The sequence below is a fragment of the Anguilla rostrata genome, chromosome 10 (assembly GCF_018555375.3).
Source record: "Anguilla rostrata isolate EN2019 chromosome 10, ASM1855537v3, whole genome shotgun sequence".
Lineage (NCBI taxonomy): Eukaryota > Metazoa > Chordata > Actinopteri > Anguilliformes > Anguillidae > Anguilla > Anguilla rostrata.
In genome coordinates this window covers 35,057,321-35,080,793 of record NC_057942.1, presented here as the reverse complement: position 1 = coordinate 35,080,793, position 23,473 = coordinate 35,057,321, and the positions used below count along the sequence as shown (strand labels likewise).

General features: G+C 40.9%; 1 protein-coding gene across 1 annotated transcript; it reads left to right on the top strand.

The window, feature by feature from the left end:
• The first annotated feature begins 297 nt into the window (after window positions 1-297).
• Window positions 298-20,999, top strand: mtmr12 (myotubularin related protein 12). Its single transcript, XM_064296704.1, has 16 exons — window positions 298-644; window positions 3,680-3,740; window positions 4,559-4,695; window positions 6,765-6,837; window positions 7,157-7,293; window positions 7,438-7,531; window positions 9,071-9,194; window positions 9,561-9,636; window positions 10,759-10,865; window positions 12,880-13,004; window positions 13,343-13,421; window positions 13,528-13,598; window positions 13,977-14,146; window positions 15,148-15,324; window positions 16,667-16,825; window positions 17,340-20,999. Exons 1-16 carry the CDS (start codon window positions 576-578, stop codon window positions 17,922-17,924), a joined length of 2,244 nt encoding a protein of 747 aa, XP_064152774.1. The 5' UTR covers window positions 298-575; the 3' UTR covers window positions 17,925-20,999.
• The last annotated feature ends 2,474 nt before the right edge of the window (window positions 21,000-23,473 follow it).

Here is a 23,473-nt window from a genome sequence, read left to right as displayed (position 1 = left end):
TAGAAAAAAAAAAAGGATGCTGTAGAAATTCTTTAAGGGAAGCAACAATGTATCTCATATTATTAGGGAGTATAGTTTCAAATCTTAACGTAACTAGTACTAATTTAATTGCTATTTGTCTAACTATACTAACTATACTAAACATGGTCTTTTATCCATGTTTAGTTGGGCGGGGGAGTGTTTACTTTCTAGAGGCTCGGATATTCGTTAACCTGATTGGTTAACACTAAAAGGGAGGGGTTTATATGCGTCCTCCTAGGAAGTGCTACCTATATTTCTTATGACATAAATGACGCTTATTGCTGGAAGCCATTCACGGTGAACAAAATAGGCAATTGCCCTGCCTACTCCAGGAATAGAAAGCAAACGATTGGAGGACGATTACTCACTAGACCGTTAGTTCATCCAATTGAATCGAGTGATTCAGAATTGCATTTACAGCAAAATGGAGAGTTCGTAAAATCAGCCAATATGATTGCGGAAGAGGCGCGGTTAGCTGTCAAAGCAGGTTCATCCTGTGCTTCCTCAGGATTTCCACCTGGTTGGACAGGACAGATTTAACGAAACTTGGCGAAATGTTGAGTTTGGGTAGCGGGGCCGGGAAATCTGCAAAGCCGTCGTTTGTGTCCTATGTCACTCCAGAGGTACAGTATGTGTTTAATTTCGTGTCATGTCGCTAGGCAAGTGTCGTTGTTAGGTTTTTCTGCAGATGTAATTTTAAATTAAAGTAAAATCCAAAGTCCCAATACCATACAGTTAGCTAAAGTTATTTAGCTACTACCGTAAGTTGTTTACATGTTCTGGGTGGGGTTGCTAAACAGTAATTTTGGCTACAAGTTGTGGCTCAAAGAACATGAACAGGTTGTAACTTAAGTGTACATTTCAACAGACCACCAGTAGTAGATAGTAGCAAGTAGCCTAAGTTAGTAGGTCAAATAGCCACTTGGCTAATTCGACAGTTTATACACATTCAATGTTTTAAGTAATTGGGAAACGATGTCATTGTATAGGCACGTCGCTATATAACTACTAGTACTATCTGTGTCGCCTTTTCTTTTATTGTTTTTATAGATCATGTGCTCCATTGGTTGAACAAACTAGATTGTCTGGGATACATTACCTACTGCACAGCTATCTGTGTAATAACACATGCAAAAGGCACAATGGTTATGAAATAAAATGGCAAAAAGTATGTTATTGCTCTTTGAAAAGACAAGTGATGGTCGTGCTTTTAAAGAATCTGGACCAGTATTATTGTGTAAATACACATCATCCTGAAGTTTACACGTTTTTATTTGAATTGTGGAATAACGGGGTCTTTGGACCCGTGCCCAGAGTCGTGAAGGCGTTGTACCACACTTAGTCAATGTAGTATTAAACGGTGCTTCCTGGGGCAAAATAAGTTTGTTATTCAGATCCTATGCAATTAAAAAAAATGTCATCCGCTTTCCATGTGTAAGACTGGTGAATATTTTGATGCTCCCATAAAATATAATTTATCCGACGCTCTGGGTTTGCAACAATATATCAGTGTTCAGTTCAGGAAAAATTTAATGAGATGGAGTTTCTTTTAGTTCTGCCTGCTTACATGGTCAGTGTCCACTCCTGATATTTCCACAATAATTTGTCCCCTAATTGAAGTATGTGGTAAAAAAAAAAAAAAGTTAGTAAATACAATTTAATATCGAGGCTGCGTATATATGTCTGTTCTTGTTTGATGTGGTTGTACATCAGTACAACAGCCTGTGTGGTATTTCCATTACTTTCTGTGAGCATGGGAGCATATCTGCAGATATTAAATCCCTTGGTATATGGCACTGGGGACATAGAAATGTGAACAGTTAAATATGTGGACTCAGTCTCTCTGGGAAAGAACACAGGAAGTGCATTTGCGAGGGTCAGAAATGTAATTTGTTTAGAAACAAAGGCACTGACATTGCAGATACTATAGCGGAAATAATATATCCATGTATGCTGACATGGAAAGACTAGCAAGAGTTTCTCAAAATGGAGAAAATAGCAGAAAGTGAGAGTGAGAAGCTCAATTCTAGCCACTTGGTAAGCTTTTTTGGGGAGTTGGACAGCGGGTGCACTTAGACTTATTTAATTTGATGATATGATGTTGGCTCCAAATAGGCTATCAGGTTTTCAAGTAGTTGAACCACAAGCACTGTAGTTTAATGAGTGGATTGCTTTAAATAGGCACACATTTGCTCAGCGGTGGAAAATCCAGGTTCAGAAAGTAAAAGTCCTCCCCAGTATTTTGTTCCAACCACCTGGATTTGCTGATTAGCACTTCAGACAGGAGGCCTATAACTTATTAGTAGAATCAGCTGGCTGAGTTCATGGGTGGAAGTAACTCATGGCAGGACTTTTTCTGACCTCTGGACTTTCCACCTCTGCATTTTCTTGCACATCCATGCTGAGAAATTAGTAATATCAGTGGTTGTTATCTTTTCTCTCATTGGCTGCTAATGAGAAAACACAAAATAGTGGATTTTTTTGTAAATAACCTGAACCACATTAGATATTATTAGCCGAAAACCAAAGCAGATTTGTATTATCAATGAGATGGAGAGGCTCAGCAGTGGCCTTTCTGAAAATGGCAGTAAACTACTGAAGCATGGTGGGCTTGAACACTGCACACTTGCTGAAACCCCTTCCAATGGTCTGTGGCTTATTTTTCATCTATATTCACTGTCTCTCTAATCTGTACACACAAGGAGGTCAAGAATTGACTAGCTAGGTGTTTAAAGACCTTTAAGGCACTTATTCTTGGGTCTGGTGCACTGAAATAATTCTCTCCCTGAGCTCAAATTGAAAGAGAGGTTTAATTAAGTGGCAGTCTGGTGGGAAATCGTAGCATATCTAAAAATAGCCCTTCCCTGTCACTGTTTCACACGCAGTCTCTAGCACTGATGATCTTAATTGCCACATCTGGCAGGCAACGTACATTTTATATCAAGGTAATGAGGTCTCACCCTTCTGAAACTGTGAACATTCCTCCTATACTACATGCATGTATTCTGAATATCTGCCTGTTAGTTAGGCTAATGGAAATCTTAAATCTTGTGTGTGTCGACAAACTGAGCAGGGTCTTCTCTTTGTTGTGAAGATGGAGAAAATACATTCATTTTTAAAACCTCTCTTCCTTGGGGATTGAGCGTGTCTACATTGATTAAATTCAGCAGTACACATTTGGCAGAGAATGGCGATCTGCAGTTTGACAATCACTTGACCAAGAAATGTACTGAAATGTAGTGGCCTTTTTATTTTTATAGTCTGTGAATTATAACAGCTACCAGCTATCTTATTTTATTTACAAAAATGGGTTTGCCCCCTGTTAATACTTTCAATGGTGTGTCCTCTTTATGTGGGTTTATAAAAATGAAATTTCATCATTTGCAAGGTTATAGACTCCAAATTTCACTTGACACAGAATTGTACTTCTCTTCATTAAATTTAGTCATACATATCAGTAGTGGGATGATTTCAAATGAAAGTGAGAGACATTATGCATCTAAACAAAACATTACATCAGCACGTAAACTGGTGTCGAAGCTGATGGGATTCATTTCCTGTTTTGTTGTGTGTGTGTGTGTGAGTGTGTGTGTGTATGTGTGAGAGATAGAGAGACTGCCGTCAAATCCTTGAATTAATTGGACTTTATCTCTTTTAGGAAATAAAAATAACCGAGAAAGAAGCTTCAAGAAAAGAGAAACATCCTGACTTGTTGGCAGGTATGTTCACTTCTGTTAGTCTAACTATCTGATAAGTGCTCACACCTGATGAACCTTATACAAAATAGTGAGATTGTAACAGCCTACTGTACATCCAGTATAACAGTAAATGCAGAATGATTGGTCTCTGTATATATTTTGAAAATCTGTGAGGATGTAGGCCTACTCAGTACTAACCTCTTACAGTATCCATTTTATGATGAAATTAATTTAGTGCTGTGTTTTTCGGACTGGGAGAACATCTTTATGCTTTTTCACAAGTGTATATTCATCTTATGTGTACTTGCGCTGTAGTGCGAACAGCATGCTGATTTGTGCTGAAGCAAACATGGGTGAGACTTTCCACTGAAGCAGGCTCATTCTTAAAACATTTAAAGAATTACCATTGTGCAAGTTCAGTCTGATAAAGACAAAGCTTCCCACTGCACTTACCCCAGAAAGAACCAGCTGTATTATTTCAGTCCATTTGTAAAGCTATCACTGTATTCATCTGGAATTCCTATTTATCTGGAATTCTGTATTTATCTGGAATTGTGTATGTATCTGTAATACAAATTAATCTGGAAATCAGATAAATTCACTGGTGAAGAGAGAGAAACATGCTTTGTCTCATACATACCCTGTGATAAGGTGTTCATGGATGTCATTTTTTAAACAAAAAGTGAAATATAAATGTAGATTGATAATAATCAATGTACTACCTTTTGGCACATTGGTGCCGGACATTGAAAAATTCATTTGTTTTGCTCTGATATCTGTATTGTGTAGAGTGCTGTTGCTCCTGTTCTACCCCGTGCCTCTTATTCCGCCCCCTGCAGGCGAGGTCGTGTTCTGCAGCGCCAACCCCATCCTGAAGTACACGCAGGATGACCTGTCCCAGCGCGGCGTCTTCGGGACGCTGCTCTGCACCAACTTCCGCATCTCTTTCATCAGCGACGAAGAGCCGGTCGAGGAGGTGAGGGATTGCGTTACGGCGCCTTCGAGCGTCTGGTGAAAGAGTCCTGTTCCTTCTCTGTGTGTTACTGTTCAGTTCTCGGCATTATGACCCCACTGGTTTTGACTGTCTGTTAACACACATAATGCCAGCTGACCAATTACATGCGTCTCACACCAATGGGTGATTTTCATTGGCTGTAAAAAAAAATATGTTTGCATTCCATTGTAATCAGTGGCATCTTCTACATTTTGTTCTGTTGTTGCCGTGGTGCATTCATGTTTGAGCCAAAGTTTCTTGGATTGACTTCTGTTGGTACCTCATCCTGCCAGCTTACGGATCTGCCCCAAAATCGTGTGTGTCTACGGTGTGGGGATTGTGTGAATCGTGGGCTTCTAAAGCTGATTTGTGACAGGTCAGCTTTGTTTTTTGAGAATGTGTTAGGCTGCTGCCCTGCTGTGGATATACAGATATCCCATTTGGCCTTGAGCAACAGGCTCTGACACCACTAAGGAGGAACCTCTTCAGCAGAGTACTTTCACTCATGCACTTCTGCATGGCCTCTCACTGAGGAATTGGAGAGGAACTACTAAACTCCGAAGTCTGTGGCTCCGTCTGCTAAATCACCCCTTTACTGAGAACGTAGCACCGCTCTCGCCGTCGATGAGAACAGCGCGCAGTTCGTTGGGGCTTAAAGTTATGCTTTAATAGTCCCAGTAGGGGAAATGTGCCTGTCATCCTGACTGTTAAAATATAGTATACTCATAAACAAAAACATAAGAGGCAAGCATTTTTGAGTGTGGCCTTGTTTCTACATGCAGGCCAATGTTGCCAGAAAGATGTATCTGATAGCCTTCTGAATAAATCAGAAAGCGTGGAAGATACAAAGAGGGAAACACAGATGACATGCGCGGTGTCCTCTATCAGCTGTTGCTACAGCAGCGCAGGCTGACTGGTCATGAAGAGCATGAATGCATTCCCGACGTGAGTGGGGGTACTCCCCCGTCCGTGGGGACCAAATTTATTTCAGCTGTCGTGTTCTCGGTGATCATTTGGCGATGGCTGGTCGCTGATGTTGACGGGCGTGGTTTGCAGATGGTTTTCAAGATAACTAGAGCCGCAGTCTGTGACTGTACGGCCTTCAGAGTCTTTCTCATGTGCAAAGATGGGTTGGGTGGGGGGATTAAAATATCAGTGGCACTCCTCTACATTGTAACCAAGCAACTGTCTTTTATTGTGCACTGTCTGTGTTCTGTCAAGTGCTCTGTGGTTTCAGTTTTAATTAAGTGGATATGCTACAATATTTAGAAGGCATACTAATTTATGCTAGAATGGGGTTTGTTATCGGTTTCTGAGAAAAGTGTCAGAATCATTAATTGTTTCTGGAAATGTGCATGCTTGGAATGTTTCTGGTCAATAACTGGGGCGTTTCCGATAATGAAGATGAATGTTTTTATAGTTTTTTTTAGAATTCTGCTCATTAGGCTGTTAAGCTGGCCTCCTTTCTGAGTACGATGTCATCCAGCATTAGGATCAAGAGCTTTTTCTTTTCAATATGCTAATAGTCTCTGGGATTCTCTCTCGTACAATAAAACACAATGGGCCTCATTCACGGAACATGTGATGATCACGTTTGATCGTCAACAGTGTGTAAGAACGTTTCAAAGAACATTTCGGGGTTCATCATTTTTTTCTTTTCTGTATTTGTAAGTGGCTGTTTCCTTATGCTAATCACATAAACAGGATTGTGCATAACATTTAGCCTACAAACAGTCAACATTCATCATCTCATACACCTGGGATATGCACAAAAAAGTGTCATGAATCCCATATTGGTTTTTCTCAGGAACATTTTTAAGAACAAAAGTAAGAATAATTTAAGAAATGTTTTGTGAATGAGCCCCAATTTCATTTGCTCCTGTTTTGGAATTTCTGGTAACTTCCTTATCTTTGTCCATTATAGTTGACTGCTTTAAAGCTAAATTAAAAGCTGCAATTTGTTGTTTTTTATAATAGCTCTGTGTTGACTGGTCAAGTATGTTTCATATCGCATATGGCTTTCAGTGGTCTAACTGTGCCTTATATTACAGGCTCAGCTGTTCAAGAATAAGCTCTATGAAGAAAACGACATCCCCCTTACATGTGTGGATCACATCTATGGAGGTACAGCCGAATGAAATTGACACTCACAGATGCTGGTATCGCTGAATGAAATCCACATTCAACTATGATGACATCACTCTGTTAAACAAGCTCTCACTGGTGTTTGTCTCGCATATTAAATCGACGCTTTTATGTTAGTATAGCTGAATTAAATCAACACTCGCTGGCGAACACGTAACTGCGCGAACTGTCGCCTGTCACCAGTGGCGAATGACAAACGGCTTAATTTTTTTTAGTGCTCCAGTTTATCAGCACGGAGAGCGGCGTTTGACGCTTAGCCCTGAGAGGGTCATGTGAGCATTTGCGCTGTGTTCCCCAGGCAACGACGAGAAGAAGAAGCTGATCACGGGCGGGCTGGTGAAGAACAAGTACCCGTCCAAGATCATCATTCACTGTAAAGACCTGCGGGTTTTCCAGTTCTCCCTGACGTATGCTAAAGAAGAGGAAGCTAGGAAGGTGAATTGCTGAGCCGTTACAGGACACGGGTTTCTTTGACTGTGGGTTGGAGTGGTGTACAGTACATATTTTGCTGAGTCCTCAGTACCTTCCTACCAGGCGTTCTGCTAATCCTTAGTTTGTTTGTGATTCTTTCTCAAACAGATCTTCCAAGGCATCGTCCACCACAGCCTGGAGCCCAAGTCATTGAAGTGCATCTTTGCCTTTTCCTATTGTGAGAAAACAATGCCAGCTCCTGGTAAGGAATGAGAAAAACTAATGAACATTCTCACTTTGTAGTGTTTCCTGGTACTGCAATATCAGTTGTGGTTCACAGTCCATGAAAATGTAATAAAAACATGAAAGGAAACTGCAAATGGTCCCTCTCTTGAAACATAAATGGAAACCGTGAAGCTTTTAAGTAATACTTTCATAATTCACTAAACCAGAAGGTGGGATGATTTTATTATGGACTTAATTTTGAAAGGGTGTAGGATTTGTGGTGACTATTGTGTTTTGGTTTTTATGTTGGCAAAATGCTCAACTGTGTGCTTTTCAAGCCATGGCTAAAGTAGTTCCTTTGATATTGGATTGGGTATCTCCATCCTTTTTGAAACAGCCTTTAATGCGTTGCTATTTCCTTTCTCCAGATTTAAAATCTCCAGACTGTATTTGTAAGCCTGTACCTGGAAGTGTCAGTCTGCTGGGCTATAGAATGACATGCATGTTCTCTGACACATTAGCCAGCTGCTGGTTCTTCTCACTTAGCAGCTCGCCAGCTGAGCTGCGCAGTTGTTGTAACGGAGGCGCACAGTACTGTACTTTTGCAGCGGGTGCAGTCAGACTGCAGGAGGCCTTGCTCCATGCGCTGTGGTCACTCTGTGGCCTATTAGTCACCATCCTGTTGAGCCGCCGGTCTTAGAAACCGTGCTGTAGAGCTGTCAGCCACAGACAGCAGTGGCAAGAGCAGGATATGACACGTGGGGGTGCATTGCTGCGCGATAAGAACGCGCGTTAGCTGGTTACACCACCCCACAGCCCAAAAATGCCCCTTTCAGACTGTATTGTCATTGAACCATATATCTCAACGAGGAAAAAAAAGCTAGAAAGAAAAATATGTTTTTGTCACAAATATTTCACCTTGGTTCAGCGCCCTGCGTCCATCTGCCGTTAAATCTCGGAGAAGGCGCTGAAAATAAGTTATGGCATAACTGCAATAACAGTTGAACAGAGCAGTGGGTCCGACAGGAGCCGAGCGTGGTCTCTGAGGCGTGGTTTTCGGGCGTGAGTCAGTTCCGTTCTGTCACGGTTGGCGAGCTGGATTAACTCCACAGAGCGCTCGGTGTAATGGCGACACGCCTGTTTGTTTATGTCACGTGTGATTGCGTCGCGCTCCCTTCGACGGGTCTGGGCCTCTTCCCTGGCGGGAGTACAGTGAGCCGCGGTCTCCAGAGAATCATTCCACAGTTTTTTCAGTCACACACAGACATTTACGCTGAGCAAGTGCTTGGATTAGCATTTTTACTGCCCGCACCTGAGGTGATCACACTGATGATCGCAGTTGTTATAGAGGGCTATTATTTTAGCCCAGAGACGCTGCCTGTGCAGATCAATATGCAAAGCAGGGGCTAGGCAATTGCTCATTGTTTATATAGAACGTTTGCCGTAATGGTCTCTGGGATTCATGGCTAATCAATTTTAATTATATTCCCGTAGCGAGATGGACGAACCCTCATGGGAAGTCTTAGGGCGGCAAAATGCCTGAAACTGACAGGTTTTCCCCCTTTGCTAATTGCAGCCGTAGAGAGGACGTACAGAACGGTTATGTTTGACTCTGCCGAGGACTGGACCCAGGAAATGAAACGAACCAAAGGGAACTGCAGAGTCATCTCGGCCAATGAGAACTTCGGCCTTTCTCCAAAGTATGTTCATTTAGAAAGCTGTTTCTTCAAGGTCTTTGAGGTGGAATGGCTAAAATGGTTGCTGTAGTGTAACGGCACGTGCACTATCAACTCTTGTTTTTGAGACTTACTTCATCAATTTGATACTATATTTATACAGTTAACATTTTTCTTCAGTGATATTTCCTATATTTGGTTTCATAATGGCAAGGCTAAATCACATTAACTGATAAAAGTGACATTTGTAATTAGGGAACATGCCATTGTTTGGTTAAACAATGCATGAAAAATATGAAACTTGAAGAACAGAAACATATTTGATGCCTTCTGTCTCCCCCCCCACACTGTGAATAAAATGGTATTTCCTTGTGTTCTCTTTTCTCAAAGGTTACCCCAGTTTTTCATCATCCCTACGGCTGTTCTAGATGAGGATTTAGCGAAATTCCAAGGAAAGGGAGTACCTGTAGGTATATTTTTTCGAAGGGTTACTGTCATTGTTGTGTCCTCGGTCATAAATTTCACAGTAGCACAAATCAAAATAACAACTCTTAAAATCTTTGCCCAGTTGAAATGTCATTTACCAACCACCAGTGACCGTGTTCAGGTGTTCTCTGGGGAGTACTTTAGTGTTCATATTTTATCAGAGCCTCGAGCTGAAGACCATGGACCCTTTCTTTAGCCCTGGTTGCAGGTTAGTCAGTATCGTGTACGTGTAGTTTTGTTTAACGAGCTGCACAAATTGCTCTGGGTCTTCCCTCCAATACACAGCAGAGGTGACTGTAAATCAATTGGCTGTGGCTCATTTTAAATGTGTGCCAAATTAATGATGAACCTGAATTGCGTTTGAACAAGCGGTTGATGTGAATGATGAATTTTTTATGCGCCAAAGCCAAGTTTGCTTTACTTCCCCAGTGCTGACAGCTACTGTTAACAGCTGATTTTACTGTAGCTAATTTTAGTGTGAATGTAACAGCCTTCTTCACTGAATTTAGCTTCACATTTCAGTTTTCATTTCTGAAGAGACCATTTCTCTTGAGTGCTAGTTAAGAGGATGTCTTTGTTTGTCAGAGGTGGTAAATTCCACAACCATGTAAGTTATGATTCTGTGTAAAATTACGATCATGCAGCTGCTCAGCACGTATACTGTATTCTACTGTACACATGTTTACACATTTACAAAGGAAACACTTTTTTGTGGAAGGAAGTGCTGCACAGGCAATGAGTGATCTCACAGAAAACTGACCACAGCATAGAGCAGGTTTAAAAGGTCTTTTGAAACAACATTCATCCCGTGGCTTAGCCGTTGAACTGCATGACAGTAGACCGTGATGTTTTATTTTGTATTGAAGTACCAGACAGCTAATACCATTGGGATGAAGGACAGTAAATAAGGCCTACCAAACCTTTGCAGAATAGGACAAAGGAGTCTGATTTCACTGTGTATTTTGTTTCTAAAGAGGCTGGACTGGTTTGTTTAGCATGTAAAATGTCCAGTGAAGAAAGCAGTTGCACTATTGCTTGTCACAGCTGTGTGATAGCAGTATTCTGATGGGTACTGCCATATCTCCCGTTACTGTTCCTTCAGATTTGGTGCTGGTCCCACCACAGTGGCTGTGCTCTGTTCAAAACGGCCTCCTTACCGCTGGTTCAAGACGATGGTTTATCCCAGACATACAAGATCTACACTGAGAGGTATGGATTCCGACTAGTGGTTCCACACCTATCAATACCTGCATCATATCCCTTCAACTTTTAACACACATGGAGTTTTATTGTAGAAAGTAAAGATCCAAGCTTTCCTATTTTGACTTATACATGCAGTCAAACCAACTGTACAAACCTGATACTGTATATATCAAGTTAATTTAGGGTTTGAATTCCGATAGTATTATTTTTATTTTTATTTATTCTATTTTCTCCTCCTTTATTTGATTTCTTGCAATATCCCCTCTTCTAACAATCCATAACTGAATCTTGGTATTAGAACAGTAGTTGTATTGTACCATGATTAGAATGCTTGGAAGGCAGCTGTTAGGCTAGTGAAAGCTGGTTGGGTGACTTTCTCTTACGAGTGCAAAAGTAAACTTAGCTGTATGAAACAGCCAATGTGGAGGGCGTATTTGCACGCTGTATGTAGTCTGAAACTCCTTTCACACAGCGGCTAAAATGGCTTTTTTTACCCTGTGAAAAGGAAAGGTGAAAGATGACTGCTTTCACACAGCGGCTAAAATGGCTTTTTTTACTCTGTGAAAAGGAAAGGTGAAAGATGACTGCTTCCAGATTCGGTGCTTCCTGTATGGAACAGTGGAGAGTGCTGCCTCTGAGGTGGTTTATTGTCGCTGGTCGTGCTCATTGAGGTTTATTGCCAGTGCTTGTATCACGTGGGCTATGACACTAGAACTGCATTGTAAATGCTTGGCGGCTTTGCCTGTCACAGGTCTCATAAAAGCTTTCACTTACCCTTAATGCTAAACTGTCATTGCTTTTGCACCGTTAGCAGTAACTGAACATACAGTGTGTTCCATTTAGCTACTGCAGTAGCTTTGTACTTCCTCCTGCATCATAATATATGCAAAACATAAACCTTGCAGTTCCTGCACTGGTAACTGTTGACTGTTGTTTCAAGATAGATGGGATTATATGCTGCATTTGGCTGCGAGTACATTATGTGTGCACATTTCTTTATTAATTCCCTTCACGTTCAAATTTATGTACCAGCGCAGAATTAAATTTGGCTGTGTGGGGTAGTTAATTAATCCATCAGCGCTTGACAAGAGTAAGCCTCTTGAAGGTAGCAGTGTGCAGGAATTGCAGGCTCTATTAAGGGCTGAATATACTGACTGTGTGTAGTCTAGCCTTAGATGCACTTTGAGCATGTGAGTATATGGTGGTACCAAAGTGGAGTGCCTTGGAAGGAAGGCAGTGTTTTTTCAGCTTTTCCTGGAGGAAACTGCATGTGACCCTTTGGGGGCGGGTTGTGACGTTTTGTCTCCTGTTTGCTCTGTGCTGCCACAGCTGCCTATCGGCAAACAGGCCAACAGGCCAACGGGCATTTCTCTTCAAACAGGAAATCAGTCACACTGTCTCAGCTAGACCAGAGTCCTCAGGGTCCAAGACCACAGCTTTACTGTGTGTGTGGTTGGGGGTGTACCTGTGTGTGTGTGTGTGTGTGTGTGTGTGTGTGTGTGCACGCATGTGTGTGTGTGTGTGTGTGTGTGTGTGTGTATGTATATATAGCTGTATGCATCTGTTCACACGTATGTGCCTAAAATAGTTCTGTTTAAACACTGGCTACTGTAAACTGGAAAAACAAGAAACGGTGCCAGATATTTTCTTTGTGACAGACATACAGGGACTAAAGGAACATTTTTACTTGTTGTTTAGTATGTGTGGGTTACTGTAAATGTATAAACTGTCAAAGGACTCTTGGCTCATGCAGTTCACAAGAATATTTAGTAATGGATACTATGAAAATTATTATTTAAAATGCTCAAATATAGTATGATTATTCATAAAATAAATACTTTAAAATATCAATAAGAAATATTTATTTTTCACTCTGTGGCAATATTAACTTAATTATATTCAGGAATAATTTATTTTACAGAAAGCATGACCCTTTTTTACATTTTAGGTTTAAGCATAATTTTTGTGGTTTGCATATGAATGTTCCTAATGAAATTAAATGTGGCTCTCCTCTTGTCAGAATGCTCAATGCTGTAGCACAGACTCACCTTTACTCTTTGAAAACGGAAGAGCTCTTGGACACTCTTCCAACCACTCAGGACATCCAGCAGTCCTACAGCAGGTTCAAACAGTTCTTCCTCATTGGTGAGTTGGCCTTTTAACCCCCCCTGCTAGGAGACCAGCTGGGGTTTGTGTGCTTTCTGACATACTGATAAATATAATTATTTCTGTAGGATTATTTCTTGGTCAAATGGTGGTGTAGCAAGATGTAATGACCATAACTAAAACTAAGCTTTTTTTGATGATTCATACTGTGTCTGAAACAATGTTTTAAATCCTATTAAAAATCACACATAGCCACCTTACTGAATTTAATGTCTCTGAAATATTATGTAAAGTTGTCTTATTGTGTCCTCATGAAAGTACTGTAGTGGAGAATTTAGCCATTTTATAGCATCCTTATCATTCTAATTCTGCTACAGATAACACTACTGAATTTTGGATGTCAGATGTGAAATGGTTCTCATCACTGGAAAGTTCGGGATGGCTAGACATCATCAGGTCTGCTTTTGCACAGTTATACAGTGTTCACCATCATACCACGCTATTACATACCCATGTGAGCTGGCCGTGTTTCTGATGGTTTCCGATGTTTGAATTCTTGCAGACTATGTCTCCAGAAGGCTGTTGAGGTAGTTGAATGCCTGGAAAAGGAAAATACAAATGTTCTTATAATGGGTGGGTATGAATAATTCTCTATTTTGTGTTTGTTCTTTTTCCGGGAATTTTGAAGGCATTGTTTTTTTTAAAATTAATAATGCAATGCCCAGCCTCTTCTTTGAAATTTGTGTTGATTTATTGATTGAGGTTCCATAAAAGTATCATTGGTTGGTGTTGCTAGAAATCCCAGGGAAATTGTCCGTACATGACAGGCATTCGTTAATCAGCTTTAGCGGACCTATCAATTTTGCTTGATCTTGGAACTTCAGCTAAATCTATTGACCAGGGTAAATGTCTAATGATTATGCCCATCTTTTCGGGCTTCCTGGGGCCCTATTTTTAATGCTGGATTGTATCCCAACCAAAATCTAATAAACTGGTGCTGTGCCCTTTCAGAGGAGAGCGGCTCGGACCTGTGCTGCGTGATCTCCAGCCTGGTGCAGCTGATGCTGGACCCTCACTACCGGACCCTGGGGGGCTTCCAGAGCCTGGTGCAGAAGGAGTGGGTCGCCGGGGGCCACGGCTTCCTGGACCGCTGCAACCACCTGCACCAGAAGGACAAAGAGGTACAGTAGGCCCCGGCACCCAGGAGAACTCCCCGCGGAGATGACCGAGTGGGCGGGGCCTCTCAGGCGGTCTGGTTTTTCCACTCTGGGACAGAAAGACTGTATCTGCCCTGCGGTTGGCTTTGCCAAGTAAGCCATAGTTCGATTACATCTAAGAACTGCACCTTCCCTTAGTCACAGGGAGTGAAAAGATTTCAAGTTGGCTTTCCTGAGCAGCTCTAAGACAGATTGCTCTTTGAGAAGAATGCCCTCCATGATGGCTGATCCACTCTCACTGTGCATTTTTGCCTCGCTACCTTGTCTGTGAGTGTACCTTAAGAAGCATCAGCCTCGTAGGCTGGTGTCCATTGTGTGTGCCTTCTATGCTCATAATATAATGATAGCTTTTATATCCATTAGTCAGATGTAAGCCACAGTTTATTAGAAGTCAGATTTCAAATGATGCTTTGTATCCCACACAATTAATTTTTCTATCATTCCAGACCTACTTCCTCATCTCATTCTTTATAGCTGATGAAGATCTTTATTAGGAAAGGTCATTCATTCTGTGCTGTGGATGATACTGAACACACATGAATGTGTTGCGTAAGAGCTGTCATCATAAAAATGCTAACAAGAAATAACGTGTGGAGAGGGTGTATGCTCAAATTCATTTGACTGATGACTGAACTTTTACTTGGCTGGTTTCATGGCCTAGTTTTGGATGACAGAAATGTAGTCTAGTGACTTGTTGCAAAAATAAGCAGTGGTTTTGAACAACGGTGAAACTGTGCCGTGTGACTCAGCTCCACCAATAGAAGAAAGCTTATTCACAAGACACAAATGCGGAGGAGCTATCATATGCCATTTTTATGGAATAGTCATTCTGTTTTTTTTTTTTTGAGAAAAGGAAATGGTTTTGATTGGTTCAGGCACATTATTGGCAGGTCATTGTAGCTCCGCCCATGGTGAGGTCATGAAACCCAGCTCTCTTATGGCTGTTCTGCTTCTCTGCTCCGCAGTCCCAGTCTCCGGTCTTTCTGCTGTTCCTGGAGTGCGTGTGGCAGCTCCTGCAGCAGCACATACCTGCGTTCCAGTTCTCCGAGACCTACCTGACGGTGCTCTCCGATAGCCTCTACGTCCCGGTCTTCAGCACCTTCCTCTTCAACTCCCCCTACCACAGAGCCACCATGGAGAAGGTAGGGCTTCATATAACTCCCCTTACCACAGAGTCACAATCGAGAAGGTAGGGCTTCATATAACTCTCCTTACCACAGAGCCACCACCGTAAGGCTTCATATAATACCCTTTACCAGAGATCCACCATTGGTAAAGAACAGCCATTTTTCCCAAACGTATGGTGCCCTGAAATGGAGGACTATGTATAACAAGTGCTGTAATTTCTATATGGTGAATCCAAAACATATAAAAAATACCCTTTAATAAAAGCTGAGAATGGAATTTGAACACATGTGGACTTGTTTGATTACAAATCTAAAATTGTGGAGTACAGAGCGAAATCAAGAAAGTCTTTGTCCCAAACATTATGGATCTCACTGTACATGTAATAGATTAAAATTCTAGCAATTTAGTACCTTGCCCAGGGCAGTGTCCCAACCCAAGTGAACACTCAGACCTTTTTTGACGAGGTGAATTCTGGGGGCTAGCCCCTTAGTCCTTGATAGCTTTCAGAAGTCACCCCAGTAGCGTGTGTTCCCATGAGGAGAAAATCAATCGTCATGTCTGGCCTGAGCCTTTAAGTGGGAGGAAGCACTGTTGTTGCTGGCCCAGTGCCAAACAGCTCATGAACAAGAGCGTGTAGTTCCTCAACATGAGCAAGAGTGTGTAGTTCCTGAACATGAGCGAGGGTGCGTAGTTCCTGAACACGAGCAAGAGCACGTAGTTCTTCAACATGAGCAAGACCGCGTAGTTCCTCAACACGAGCAAGAGCGCGTAGTTCCTCAACATGAGCGGAAGTGTGTAGTTCCTGAACACAACTCATCTTTAGGCAGCCTGGTATAATGTGTAGATTTAAATACTATTTAAATACAATATACCACCATAATCTTATAACGATGGCACTGTAGCCTCCACCAGTTTCTTTTTAGCATGAACAGACGTGATTAAACATGCAGTACTGATGCAAATTAGTAAATGCAAATAAACACTGGAGTGCTCAGGTTTGATTTTTAATTTTTTTTTCAAAACAGCATACTGTACGCAGCCTTCTAATAGAAGCTTCTAGGAAAGCATAGCTGTTGCAGAGGGAGTGAAGGGCTTTTTAAAAAACGTCTCCCAGTAACTGGGATTGCTGTGCTTCTGAGTGTATTTCTGCATAGCGAGACCACAGCACGTGTTTGGCTTCACACAGACGGCACTGTTCACCAAGAGACTACCGCCCCCCCCCCCCCCCCGACCCCCCCGGGGTGCCGCCGCCGCCATCGCCCGTCTCCGCCGTCCAGATGTTTTCCATGGCCTGCCGCACGCGTGCCCCCCCCCCCCCCCCCACCCGGCTCACACCCCCTCTGCTTGTGTTGGCAGCCCGAGTCGCCCCAAGCACAAAGGGGCCCATTGACCTGTCCCTCCGTCTGGGACTGGTCGCTCCAGTTCGAGCGCAGGGCCCAGGACATCTTCACTAACCCTCTGTACGCCGAGAAGCCCAAGCAGGACAAATCGCTCAGGAAACCCTATCGGCCAAAGGTACGCTTTTTTCCTTTGCTCCAGAGGTCTGACACATCAGTACGGAATTTTTACCTCAATACAGAGTTTTTACTTTCTGTGAAATATCTAGAGAACAGATACAAGGCATTTGTGTAAGAATACAATACTCAAACTTAAACCTGAAAGCAGGGTTCGTGAAAAATTGGATGATTTATCAGCCTTAAAATGTCCTTTGACATATTTTTTGTATACTTTTTTATTGTAGACAATAAATTCAAGTAGAATTGGACTTGACTTGATTAATATGTTGATTACTTGATTAAATGAAACAAACAGGCCACTTGATGTTTCCTATAGTGACATTTGTTACTAGTAATAAGAAAAGGAGGCTTCATTAATTATATAGTGGGTGGAGCTATCACGTCATGAACCAATCCCAGTGTTTTGCTATTGAGAGCAGTCATTTGATTGGTTCATACGATTCAGTGATTGACAGCGCCCAGTGGCTCCTCCTCTTACGGAGTTCTCAAAGCCTCCCTCATTGGTCCTCCAGCACCAGAGGCAGCTGTCCCTGCCCAGCTCGGCCTTCAAGACCACCCCGAAGAAGGGCTTCTTCAAGGACGAGGCGGACAGCCTGAAGAAGATGCTGCGGGTGAAGCGGATCAGCCGCTGGCTCCACTCCCCGGACTCGGCCCAGGCCTCCACGCGCGAGTTCTACGAGGCCTGGCAGCGCAAGCCGCCGGACCACCACGGCCTGGTGCTGCCGGGCCTGGAGGGGCCCTGCGTGCGCGTCTGGCTGCAGCGCTACCTGCGCTGGGTCCCCGAGGCGCAGATCTTCGGCGGCGGGGCCATCGCCGTCACCAGCAAGCTGGCCGACCTGGCTGGGGAGGTGCAGGAGCTCCGGAGGGAGCTGGACCGCCGAGGAGCCTGCCGGACGGACTCCAACCACCGGAGGGCGTCGGCGAGCGGCGGCGGCAGGAGGTCGTCGGTCCGCCTGTCCTCGGCCTTCCCCTTCGCCGCGTCCCGCGCCTGGTCCTCCAAACCGGCCATCCCCACCAGCATGCTCCAGAGCCTCATGATCTCGGGCAGTATGGCGGACCAGGACGACGAGGACTGCGAGACCCTGGGTGTGGTCTGAGGCTCTGCCCCGTTCGCCACCTGCGGGGATTTTGACCAATCGCGTCGGGCTTGTGAATGTGAATCCGCGGCACTGCAAAACCTCAAATTCACTGGTCGTCGTTTTTTGGGCCAATCGCATTTAGCAGGTGCCATTTTAGTCGCACTGATTGGACGCTGTATTGTGAATCTGTGACTGTCCGATTTCCAGTGCAATTTCAATGGCCTTGTGTATTTGAATTACATTATGCAATTTACACTCTACTGTACAAATATGTGTAGTTTGCACCAAGACCCTTTTAAAGACTGTTGCAAACTTAAAGAAGCGCTCCACCAAAAATATGATTATTGTGCTGCATTTTATTCTACCCCAAAAATCTTTTGCATCCCTTCTGTAAAGTTTAGAAATTATTGCAGTACTTCTGGAACAGGTGGCAAGTGTGCATGGCCAGCCTTGAGAAACATGTTTACAAATGAAAGATCTGGCCCTTTTCCAAAGTAAAACTATGCATGTTGAATTGTCATAGGACATCACAGAAGAGTAAGGAATTACTGCATCGTAACAAAGTACTTATCCTTGATATAAATAATTAGATCTACACTGAAAAATGTGTGTCTGGGTAAAGTTGCTATTTTTATGGCATGCGTGTGTCTGCGCCACTGGGATAGTTTCAGAGCACTTTCCTTTTGATAAGAGCCAACGTATGAATCTTGTATGATGAAATGAATGGTTTGCAAATCAATGTTTTATTTTATATTTAACGAGACTCTTGCTCTCCCTTTACTGTTGCAGTAAGGTTGCATTTGGATATCACCGGTTCTCACAGGTGATGTCTGATTAGATTCAGGGTTATACTTATTTGACTGAAACAGGCTGAAGCTTGATTTCCTTTACGGCTGCATCTCTGAAAGCTAACAGGAATGTGCACCGCTGCCTTTTCCAAACAGAGGAGCAGTTAGCGCGACAGTGGCTAGCATTTACATTTCAAATAAGCGCACAGCCTCTGCTAACACTGTGGAGTTCACAGCCAGAAAAATGATCACTTGGCACTATGCACAAGGTAGAGTCATACTTTTAAACATAGTTGACGTAACTGTTTGTTTTTCTTCACTTAACTGTTTTCCTTAAAAAAAAAAAGTAATGTCTTTTTTTATCATGTGTTAATAATGTATAGTTATGTTAATTATAGATTTAATTAAGGAGTAGTTCCAGGTTCAAATGTTTTCTCACCTAAATTTTCTTGAATGTTAGTTGATTTTAAGTCTTTGCTTGATAGATACTGTAATTATATCGCGTAAGAGGTTGCCTTTGGATAATATACAATTGGGATGTTTAGCATCAGATAGCTAAACGTACATATACATTATGCATAGACATTATTTTATTTGAGAACAGATATTTAAGTATTTGCTTCTCCTACTGGTCAATATATACATACAATACAAGTATTTCAGTAACAATCCTTGAGATGTTGACTGCACAGTAAGCAACAATTAGGATATCTTGCAGTGTGACTGTGTATGTGATGTCCAAGTTCAAAACTTGGTATTGAAATGAAGTATTGTTAAATTAATGCTTTGACCGAAATGGATTTTGATGCTCAGTTTTTCATAGGTGATCAATTGGAATTTAATATGAAAGGTGACTTAACTAAAGGGAAAATATTTATAGTACCAGGAAACTAGATTGTGTATTGTGGATTAGAGTGATTTCTTCAGCACCCCCTGCTGGCAGAATGGGGAACTGTTTAAAAGGAGGAAACACATTTCCCTCTGATAAGCCTGATACAAAAATGAAACAAGACAATTTAGGAACTAACAGCTGCCCAACATAGATAAGTGTCCATACACTATATACATGCAATTGGAGTTAAATCTGGTGTTAAATTAATTTTCTAGCATTTTTGAAAATAGTAAGTGTCAGCAAAATTGTGAAATTAATGGAAATACCTTCCTCAGAATTAGGATTTGGATATAGTCATTCGGGTGCATGTAATTTGTCTTAACAGAAACAGAACTGTTTTTACTCAGGGGCCTGACAAGCATAAATTGAGAGAAGCGTGTGCAAACACAATGCTATACTTTAAACATAGTCTTCATTGCATTTGAGTAATATTTTTTTAGTTCATTGTTGGATCTAAAATGATAATATAAAAATATAGCATAGTGTAAAACCAACTGCATTATTTGGAATTGTCTGTTTTTATTAACCAGACTTCGATCATCACCAAATCATTTTTTAAATGTATATCACACAGGTGCACCTGCATTAGCAGTGCTGGTGTGCTTAGACATTTGTAGTGGAGAGTGCTTCTGCAGTGTTTTGTACATACAGCTGTGTGACATGCCATACATGCTTTCAGTGTTGTGTGTGAGGTGTCCATACTTTCTCTTACAGCTACTTCTGTAACCCTGTTTGAATCAGTATGAATTACAAAATCAAAATGTTGAAAGCTCACTTTGCCATAGAGATAATATATTCATATATCGAAAGTAATTTGAAATAGTTTTATGAGTTTGCGATCATATTGTTTTCCATTAAAATCTTCCATTATTTTTGCCTGTATTATACGTTAATGCAATCCTGAAAACCAATGTTAGTAATTTTTGCAGTGCCTACCATAAATATGCAATGTTGTCATGAATATGGCATTATAAACCTGTATATATAATAACATGAGGGGCCCTATTAATAAGCTTTGTTACTCTGTTATTCTTATGCAGTAATGTTTAATGCTACCAGTTCAAAAAACGAGTATAATTCAAATGAAAGAGCCTTAAGCTTATGAGAGCACTGAAACAAATAAGGGTGTTAAGGTAATTTTATTTGCTACTGAGATAAAGATAAGTTGGTATATATTTTCTTAAATGCATTTTTATATTTTCTGTGCACTACTGTTCTCTTTTAACCGCAAGACACTGAAATTTAGATTTAAATGTAGTAACTGCATACTGTAACACTGATGCTGTTAAATGAAGAAAATGAATGTTTGGTTGATATTCAAGTTGGTGGAGGTGGGTAATTTAACTTTTCCTTTTCTTTTTGGTCCTACTTAGGTTCCTGATGTCTTGTGTTTATTAAATATTGCTTAATTAAGTTGGTCTTTTTCTGGTTAAATGCCTAGACGCTGCACATCATGAGAGCTCATTATGGTCTTTTTTTAAACTTACAAATCTGTTATTTTAATCATGTTTCATAATTTCCCCCTGTACATATTTCATAATTGAAAAACCAATACCACAGTACCTGCAAATAGTATCGGGTTGCTTGGTTGAGTCTGTTTAATGGATCTTCATTTTGTTGAGAGTAAATGACACACCAAGCATCCATCACTAGCATCACCTGAAGATAATCATGTTATTCAAAATGGAGTTCTTAGTTTTAGATTACCCAGTCATTGGTTTGCTTCAAAGGGTGGGAGAAAGGATTGAAGCCAACAAGCAAGACTCAAACCACAACCACGCCATGAAATATACTGGAAAACATCATGTAGATTAAGTTTACAGAGATCTAAACGAATTATAACAAAAATTATACTTTTTCTTTAATAATTTAAAACTTAGGAACGCTACTAAAATAATTTTGGGATGTCTCCAATATAATGTAATTAAAATAATGTACATGTATATTACTTTGATGGACAAATATGTGTTTAGACTATGAACAACTGATGTAACAATGATTAAGTCATAATACTGTAGATTTTACTTAGGGTCACTTGTACATCAGATCTCCAGTCTGTAGACTGTCTTTATAAACCTTAATTACTCCATACAGTACCGTAACTATAGGCACTATATGTATAGTAAATATTAGGCTTCATAGCTGAATATAAAATGCCTTTAAACATTTTTTCAATTCAATGTGTTTGTCATTCCTAGAGTGCCATTGATATTTTTTAATTCCTCATTTATTAATAAATAGGTTTTTAAAGCTTTTTTATCATGTATGTTACAGTATCATAATTGTGTTAGCTTGCTGGAACATTAAAATTTTCTTTGGCAAATATATCCTACAATCCATGTCTCAAATAAAACTGATGTGCTCAGGCTGAATTATGTTTTTGAAAAATAAGGGAATCACTTCAACTGTGTTACTGAGGTGGTCTACTGAAGCGCTGCTGTATATATCTGCCCCCCAGTGGCAGGAGCATGACTTGCATTCTGTTCTAATGCACGTTCACAGAGGTTATTGGAATTTCAGGCTTTCTGACAGGTGCATCGACACACACAGCAGAAATTAGGTGAGATGGTGACATTGGCTGGTCTCTGTGGCCTGGAACCTTACCTTGCAAACTGCATGACCAAGCTTTGTCATCACTATTTCCAAGCAGAATAAATTACTTCATACCCCCTTTACATATTGATTGTTGAGAAAAAATCTTTACAAAATGACAATGATATATCAAAGCCTTAGTATGTGACTGCAGGCCAAAATTACACACTTTTGTGACAGTTGGGGGAGGCATATGAAGATTATTTCATAAATAGTGTTTACATCTATCTCTTATTATCTGTTAGTATTTCAAGAGTTGCATCATTGAAATCAGAGCCAAGTATGTAGTCTAAAATAGTTTAAAAGAAATGTTTGGTAAAATATTGCATAAAGGAAGCACTCCAGTTAAACACTAGTTCTTCGAATGTGAAATGAGGCCATCTGTCAGGATTAGGTGTGCCTCAAGATTATTGGAACTGCAATCCAGAAGAGAGAGGAATGATTCCACAAGCTGTCACATTAGCTAGTCTTAAATACACCCTCATAAAATCATTAATTATTCCTAAAGTCCCACACAACACCACACTTCTATAAAAAAAACCCTCATATTTCAACAGACTCAATTAAAACAAAATAGCAAATACATTCTTACATGTCTACATATACATTCAGGTGATTTCATATTTAGTTCACTCACTTATAGGTATTGAAGTGAAATCTCTAACACCCCTCATGAGCCACAGCACTAACTGACTGCAGGAGGTAAAAGTTTGGGACTATGTACTGACAGGCAAATGCAGAAACCAAACATATTTATTGTGACCAGTTCAAATAGTCTTAGTAATAATAATATTTTTAAAAATCTAAACCTAAATCAAGACATATCTCAAATAACAATTGACAAAACAATAAAAAGTAAACTGGACAAATGAAATTGGTCAATTAATAATCATATACATGGGGAGGGGTAAACTATGTGCATTTCATGATGATGTGTCTAATTCACAATTGCTTTGGGAGCATATTCAAAGTTTTAATAAGGGGCTGCAGTGCAGGCACATAAAAATAAATACAAATGGCCATTATCTTGTCACAGTCAGGCAGTTCAAAAGCATGTCTCACTTAGCTCTCCTCACTAATCCATACTCACAGCCAGGGGAGGAGAATCTGGAATAAGTCTTCTCTGATAACATATCCTTAGGGATTGCAGACCTTCTGCATTATACTCTTTGTTTAAGGGAATGAGTGATGCAGTGCTTTTTGGAAGATATAAATGTGTTCATTGACACTACACCACCTTTCTAAACATATTTTTTTTGAGAGAACCAGTTGTTTACGTTGTTGACTTGAAGATG

Coding starts and splice junctions, on each gene's coding strand:
- mtmr12 (XM_064296704.1), top strand. CDS start 576: ATGTTGAGTTTGGGTAGCGGGGCCGGGAAATCTGCAAAGCCGTCGTTT. Junction 9,637..10,758: donor TCCAAGGAAAGGGAGTACCT/GTAGGTATATTT, acceptor CTGTTCCTTCAG/ATTTGGTGCTGGTCCCACCA. Junction 16,826..17,339: donor GGAAACCCTATCGGCCAAAG/GTACGCTTTTTT, acceptor TTGGTCCTCCAG/CACCAGAGGCAGCTGTCCCT.